Source organism: Otolemur garnettii, unplaced genomic scaffold (genome assembly GCF_000181295.1).
Source record: "Otolemur garnettii isolate 467f Iridium unplaced genomic scaffold, OtoGar3 scaffold00002, whole genome shotgun sequence".
NCBI classification, from domain to species: Eukaryota; Metazoa; Chordata; class Mammalia; order Primates; family Galagidae; genus Otolemur; species Otolemur garnettii.
In genome coordinates, this window is record NW_003852397.1 from 7,638,116 (window position 1) to 7,646,446 (window position 8,331).

Genomic DNA, 8,331 nt, shown 5'->3' on the forward strand with positions numbered 1-8,331 from the left:
AGGCGCTGAGCCAAAAAATGGTTAAACTTTATAAGAGTTAATTTGATAGCTAGATACAACCTTATCTACCTTCAAAAAGTAACTGAAATAAAGGAGTAAAGGAATCAGAGAAGGTAGAATAGACGGTAAGAGAAGGGGATCTAGGTAAGAAAACACTTTTTTTAATTAGAAGGAAAAAGAGAATTGGCAACCAAAAATTAAACAGCGCATCATTTACCTTCATGTATCCAGATTTTTCTCCAAAAATGTGGCAAGGCCATTAAGAAATATAAATGAAAAATATAGAAAGATTGGTGACTGTTTATTTTACTGGGCTGTCTGGAGATCCAACTTCAAAATTAGAATATGTTTAGAAAGTTCTCAGAAACTATGAAGAACTAAAAATCTAGAAGATAAAGTTCACAATTATCTACCATAACTGCTACTGTCACAGGATGCATGTGAACTTTCAACTTATTTATTAACCAAACAGTTATTGAGCTGGATGAGGTGCTAGGGATATAATAATAAATAAGACAAACTTGACCCTTTTTCTCATGGAGCCTCCATGCTAATGGAGAAAAGTGTAAAAATTAAATAAACAAAATTAAAATAATTGCAAACCACATTAAGTGCTAAAGAAAAAGAATGGGCTGAGAGATATAACATAATAATACTAGTACCCTATTTAAAATATCTTATGTTAAGTGAGACATTCAAAGAAAACTCCAAAGAGGTCAATGACTTGAAGGATTGGAAAATGGTTAAACAGTCAAGAAAAGAGAATTTCATGTTAAAAATTTTACGTGGGAAAGAGCTTGGCATCTCAGGGCAACCTAAAGAAGACCATTCTTGCTAGACAGAACATAGTAAGCAAAGTTACAGATGTAGGCTGGGGTCAAATCACACATAAATTGTAGTTAGAATTTTAAATTTATTCTATAAACATTATGAAGCCAACCAAGGACTTTAAATGATTTTTAAATCATTTATGTACCAGAAGAGTACTTTTGCTTCTCTGGAGTAAGACAAGAACAGAAAAGAAAATGGGAATGCAATTAAAAGTGTATTATAATGGTCCAAAGGAAAGCCTAGATTAAAGTAGAGGAAAGCAGACAAATTTAAGGTCTTCCCATTGATTTCACACAAGACACTAAAAACACTCAAATGTTCCAGTATGATCTCAAGATCTTTCCTGCCAGTCTGCTTCACCTGTACTTTCTATCCTATTAGAAGTGCAGATTTGATTTTTTTTTTTTTTTAAGACAGAGTTTTCACTCTGCCCTGGGGAGAGTGCCACGGTGTCATAGCTCACAACAACCTCAAACTCTTGGGCTCAAGAGATCCTCTTGTCTCAGCCTTTCAAGTCGCTGGGACTACAGGCACACAGGACAATGCCAGCCTATTTTTGAGAGACAGAGTCTTGCTCTTGTTCTCTGGCTGGTCTTGAACTCAGGAGCTCAAGCAATCCACCTGCCTCAGCCTCTCAGAGTGCTAGAGGATTTACAGGTAGGAACTGCCACTCCCGGCCTCAGACTTGAAATTTTATACTCATCTTTTTTTCTCTGACAACTCTCATCCAATCTGACAGCAAATCTTGTTGACTTAATCTTTAAAACAGACCCATAAGCTGAATACTTCACACTACTACTCCCCTGCTACTCTCCCAGTTCAAGCCACCATATTTTCTTGCCCAGATTAATGAAACAGAGTCCAAAAGCTCTCCCTGCTTCCACCATTGTTCCCCTCCAATGTATTCTTTTTTTTTTTTTTTTTTTAAAGAGACAGAGTCTCACTCTGCCACACTAGCTTGTGTGCAGTGGCATCATCTTGTCTCACTGAAACGTCAAACCTCTGGGCTCAACCAATCCTCCTGCCTCAGCTTCCCAATAGCTGAAAGGTGTGCTCATCTAATTTTTCTGTTTTTGTAGAGATGAGGCCTTTGCTCTTGTTTAGGCTGGTCTTGAACTCCTGAACTCAAGCAATCCTGCCATGCTCTCTCAGAGTGCTAGGACTGTATATGTGAGCTACTATGCCTGGCCTCTAATCTACTCTTAACTCAGTAACTAAAGTAATCCTTTCAAGTTTAAGTCAGACCTGGGCTACTCAAAACCATATAATAGCTTAGAGTACAAGTCAAAGTCCTTAGAATAGCCTATGCAGTGATTTCTAAAATTTAGCAGCTACCAGAATCATCAGAAAGCCTTATTAAAACACATAACTGCTGGACTCCATCACCAGAGTTTCTGATTCAGCAAATGTGAAGTGGGATGTATTTCTACCATGTTCCCAGGTATTTAATCTAAGTCCTCCGAGAAGTGCCAAATGTACAAGAAATTTATCAGGGGAATTACCTGTGAGAGAAAATAAAGAGAGAGCCAGAAGAAACTGGCGCAGTGACCAGATACAAGTCTGATCCTCAAGCAAAGGAGAGAGGACTGGAGAATTTGTGAAGTGTCTTCTACTGCCGTGTAATTCCAACTAAAGTACAGCAATGTTGTTGGGGGAGTCTTTAAGAGTCTTTTAGGAACAGAACTGACTTAGTATCTTTGCCATGCTCAGTCACTGGGTAAGAGTAACCTATAGAAAGCAGTTTCAGCTATTTTGAAGAAATGAATTAGATTTCAGCATGTGGTAGCTGGGACCATTAAATCATACTCCCTGTAATTTACAGATCTGAGAGGTACATTCTTATGGCTGTTAAACTGGGTAAAACTAATGTTGGTGATAGTGGAAACCAAAGTATTGAAACCATACTTAGAGAACCATGGGCCTTTATGATTTCCATCCTCTCATCCCTCTCTAACTTCATTTCATCCTGCTCTCCTTTACTCCCTCCATTCCAACTATCTGGCCACCATGCTATTCCTACTCCCTTACCTTTTCAGCTATTTGTTCAAATGTCATTTATGTTGCCATAGAGACCTTCTCTGATTACCCCACAAACTACTGACTATTCTTTTATCCTACTCTACATCTTTTTTCTATAGTGCTGATTATCATATAGCAAATAAGTAAATTTATTTTAGGTTATATGTAGGGGTTATTATCTGTTTCCCACTACTAGAATCTTTGTTTTGTTCAGCAATATACCATAAGCTCCTAGAATAACACTTAGCACAGAGAAGACACTTAATAAATATTTGCTGAATGGGGCGGCGCCAGTGACTCAAAGGAGTAGGGCGTCGGCCCTATATGCCAGAGGTGGTGGGTTCAAACCCAGCCCTGGCCAAAAACTGCAAAAAAAAAAGGGAAAAAAAATTTTGCTAAATGAATTATATGAATTTCTACTGTTCTATGAAGCAAAGACATGAAAGAAGTAAAAATAAAAATCACTACTGACTGTTTCTTTTCTTTTTCTTTCTTTTTTTTTGAGACAGAGCCTCAAGCTGTCCCCCTGGGTAGAGTGCCATGGCATCACAGCTCACAGCAACCTCCAACTCCTGGGCTCAAGCAAGTCTTCCGCCTCTGCCTCCCAAGTAGCTGGGACCACAGGCGCCTGCCACAACGCCTGGCTATTTTTTAGTTGCAGCCATCATTGTTTGGCAGGCCCGGGCTGGGAATTCGAACCCGCCACCTTAGGTGTATGTGGCTGGCGCCTTAGCCACTTAAGCCACAGGTGCCGAACCTACTAGTGACTGTTTCTATTTTTCATTCAATAAAAATTTACTTTAGAAAGTTAACAGCAAGAAATTTACAGTTCCATTAAACCAGAAGTAAAAGAAATATGAACAGAGTATATTTCAATCAGAAATGTTTTCCTTTATAATAGCAATACAAACACAAATAAAAATGTTTAAAGATATTATCATATACTTACATTCCTGATACTAATGACACTTTGAACACATGCTGAGCAGTGGAAGATGGATTGCCTAAAGCCACATTAAGTGCTCTGTCGATACTGAATGCCATCTGAGAAAGATAGCTTTCTGGCTGGTGTCCATAACCATCATATGGCACATAGAGGTAAGGAAAGATGCCATGTAGATGAAGACATGTCTTCTGACCTACAATGTAACACATTACAAAGTTTAGTCTTGAGACATATTTTAACAATCTAAAACTCAGAATGAAAGCCATTTAAATGTTCTAATAGCAACACATCTTATCCAAGGTAAGAGTAATTATCCCATAGTTAAAGTTACCTGTATTAACTACATTTTACAAGAGAATATTTGGAAGATAAGCATTGTTATATGATTTAAACAGAAGTTGTGATGAAAATATTTTTGACTATTTTACTCTCACAATCCCACTAGCTTTATGTACTTCACTGAATCATCCTTTAATACCATATACCACAGTGTTAGGAAGCTTACAAAAAGTCTTTACTTTTTATTAAAGTAAAAATTTAATAAATAAAATGAATTGCCTTAGTTGGCCTTAATGTTTTCAAACAAGAGACTTCCCGATGACAAAGGCATCTCTGGGAAAAAGAAGATAAAACTATTCCTTTCCACTGTGTGAAATCTTGCTACTGGGAAAGGGGAAGAACCCAGACAAAGCTAAATCAAAACAAAACTTCTATAGACCAGTTATAATGAACTTCTGGATATCTACCATTTTATATTTGGTTGAGTGGGATGGGGGAAGACACAATAAGAGCGAAAAAAATAAGCATGCCAACTCCTCAGGAAGCCATTTATCAGTCAGGTACAGGTAAATAGTGCTAACTTGCCCAATGACAATCCAGCTCAGCCATGATAAAGAAAGTAATGTTAAGTGAGAACCCGCAAAAGAAGTGCCACATGAACAGTAATGTATTCATGACAAGGTTAAGAAGTAACAACAGCAACAAAAAGCAAATGCACCATTACTCTCATGAATCTGGCAGGGGTGTAAGGAAGTGGTTCCTATCTTCACCCACTGTGCTCCTCCTGCCAGTGCAATCCTCAGGCTTTTTCCCACCCTTTTCCCTCCTCTACTTCAATGGGCCTTTTGGTAGGAAAATAACTATTAGTTTGATTACTATTTCCCATTTATGATTTAGAATGATTTATATAAAATATATAGAGAACACTTCTACGTTCAGTTCATATCTTGTGTTCATGCTTTTGATAAGGAATAATGTTTTAGCTCATCTTATTTTAAAGATACAGTTATAACAGATTTAACAAATAAATCTGGAACAGTTATTATATAAAGTATAGCAAAACTGGAAAGATTAGCCACATAATGAAGTAATACTTGTTTTCTCTGTACTGTAATACCAACTCTAACACTGTCATACCTTAGAAGAATTACAAACTGTGCTGTTGTTACACCAATTTCAGTTTCTATTTTTAGCAACAGTTACACTACTTAATTTCAAGGGTATGAAAAAAATTATTTTTAGTTAAAAGTAAGTTCTTTAGCTATTTCACTTCATTTCTAAATACTATATGGTATTTCCCAAATAGTGCAGATTTTAAATTCTTCAAATATATAAAATTGAAAGTGTATCAATGAGTCTTAAGAAAATGTATTATTAATCAATTTACTGATGAGACAGTTGATTACAGAATTACCAGTGTAGTAACATTTTATAAGCAATATTGTAAATTCTTAAAATGTTAGTTTTATACACAGTATCTCCTTAATAGTGGAATTTTGGGTAAGTTTTATAAGAAACAATTATAAAATCTGATTTCTACTAATATAAGCAGAGTATTCAAAAAGTATCTTAAAAATATTTTTTTTTGTTTTTTTCTTTTATTTCCACTTTTCACATCTCCTGTCAAGTAGGGGCCTGAGAAATTATCTTTGTATTTATAGGCTTCAGAATTATAATTTTGGGATATACGACTTCGCAAAAAGAAAGTAATGATTTATTCTCTAGGTACTAGGCTAAGTGCTAAAACTTAGAACAACTTTGCGTGTATCACAGAGATTAATTTTTCTAGTCACATGGCAATTAAGCAACTGAATCAGGCTTTGAAAACAAATAAATAATGCTTAAATCAGTCCTCTTTCTACTTAATCATAGTGGTTCAATTTTTAAAAAACCATAAAGTTGTCTTCCTTGATCTTTAATTCCTCAGTTCTTACCCTGTACTGTGATTGCCTAGTCACGTCTCTGACTCTCCCATCTGACAGCAAATTTCTTTGGGAGCTGATACTATGTTCAAATGAACATAATATCCCCAGCACTCAGCACAAAGCACACAGTATGTGTTTAATAAATATTTATTAAATGAATTAAAGAACCCTCATCAAAATAGAATAATTGCTTAAGGGAAAAAAGAATGGTCTGAAAGCCTCTGAATATCCAAAGAAATAAATCCATAAAAAGAGGGATTTTGATACAACTAATGGAATTTCCATCACAGTTACAGAAAAACATGGGTGTACAGGGTTGAGTTTATTGCACTTTCCTACTATGAATGACCTGACATCCCATTCAAATGTGTAGTTGCTACATCAACACAGACAGATCTCTCTGGTTCTCCTGCAGCTAAGGATGGCTCAATGACTTTATTCACCATCCTTCCTCAAAAACAACCTCCTTTATTCACCACTCTTCCTTAAGAACAACCACAACACAAAGAATTCTTGACATGGCACTAATATACTACACATATACAACCTATATGTATCACAGAGAATAAAACGGTAAGAAGTAATATAAGCAACCCAAAAGTTAAATAAGAGAATTGTAAATTTCTTTTGACAACAGTATGTCATTTATTACTATAAAATTTGTAGTTCCACAATAGCATCTTTATCTTGACAAGATACAAACCATTTCTATTTATTTCCCTCCACCAGCTCTACCCAACACAGCTGTAACGTCCATAGAGATAAACTCATCTACTCTAATCCCCATCGGTTAAGATTAGCTTCACCCTAAAATTAGTGGCTTTAGCATTAAAATTAGTGGCTTCTCTCTCATAAGAGAATTACAGAGTAGGTAGCCGGTACTAGAGACTAAGCTTTTATTGAACATCTAGTTAAGAAAAACTTGTGACTTTAGTATACAGAGGCTTTTTCTACTATACTCCAAGGAGTTCCATATAAGATACTTCCTCCTGGCTCAGCGCCTATAGCTCAACCGGCTAAGGTGCCAGCCACGTACACCTAAGGTGGCGGGTTCAAATCCCCAGCCCGGACCCGCCAAACAACAATGACGGCTGCAACCAAAAAATAGCCGGGCGTTGTGGCGGGCGCCTGTGGTCCCAGCTACTTGGGAGGCGGAGGCAAGAGACTCGCTTGAGCCCAGGAGTTGGAGGTTGCTATGAGCTGTAATGCCATGACACTCTACCCAGGGGGACAGCTTGAGGCTCTGTCTCAAAAAAAAAAAAAAAAAAAAACTTCCTCCCAACCCCCAGTTTTGGCCGGAGCCAGGCTTGAACCCACCACCCCCAGTATATGGGGCTGGTGCCCTACTCCTTGAGCCACAGGCGCCACCCTATATAAGATACTTTTAAGAATATTTTTATAAAATTAGTGGAAGTTATGGTATTTTGAAACCTAGTAAATGATTTTAGATTCTTGAAGGACTTAGGATATTGGCTATTACTAGGTAACATGTGGATTTAAGAAAAAAAAAATCCCTATTCTCCCCTCCATACACACATCCTTTATTAAGGTATAACTGACAAAATAAAAACTGTATGTAGTTATGGTGTACAACATACTTTGACATATGTATAAAGGTGAAATGACTAAATCAAGCTAATAAGTATATCAAACTTGCATACTTATTATTTTGTAGTAAGAACACTTAAGGCCTAATCTTTTTTATTAATCCTAACTGAAACTTTGTACCTTTTAACTAATATCTTCCCCTCTCCCTCCACTGAATGTCCTATCTTATTATGTCAAACTGAAGCGAGGCAACAAGTCCAGTAAGAATGAAGATTGTCTTTGGGAGAATAAGTCTATGTATACAGGTTTTAAAAATTTAAGAGTTTGAATTTTCCAATTTGACTGATGCTTGCAAGCAATTTCACCGTCTGTTTCCCCACCTACAGTTTCTTAAATATATGCATCATGTCTTCTTACTTATCCTATCTGCAATCCTAGAAGAGAGCCTAGAATACAGTGGCTGTTTGCTATATGTTGGATAAACATGTGTGGTATAATAAACTTGTATTTTTGGTTTTTATTCCTAGTTTCTGGCACACAGGTTCTAAAACCCTTGGAATTTCCTAAGGGTTTGAGTTTCACTCAATTTCTTTTCTTTTTTTTTGAGACAGAGCCTCAAGCTATCACCCTGGGTAGAGTGCCATGGCATCACAGCTCACAGCAACCTCCAACTCCTGGGCTTAAGCAATTCACTTGCCTTAGCCTCCCAAGTAGCTGAGACTACAGGCACCCATGACAACGCCTGGCTATTTTTTGGCTGTAGTTGTCATTGTTGTTTGGCAA

The 8,331-nt window shown here is 36.8% G+C and overlaps 1 protein-coding gene across 1 annotated transcript in view; it reads right to left on the minus strand.

Moving 5' to 3' along the window:
* Positions 1-8,331, minus strand: part of REV3L (REV3 like, DNA directed polymerase zeta catalytic subunit) — a 200,323-nt gene that overhangs the window by 135,753 nt on the left and 56,239 nt on the right. Inside the window, exon 2 of the mRNA XM_023512479.1 lies at positions 3,800-3,989. Coding sequence (XP_023368247.1) covers positions 3,800-3,989 — 190 coding nt within the window. The remainder of the gene's footprint in view (positions 1-3,799; positions 3,990-8,331) is intronic.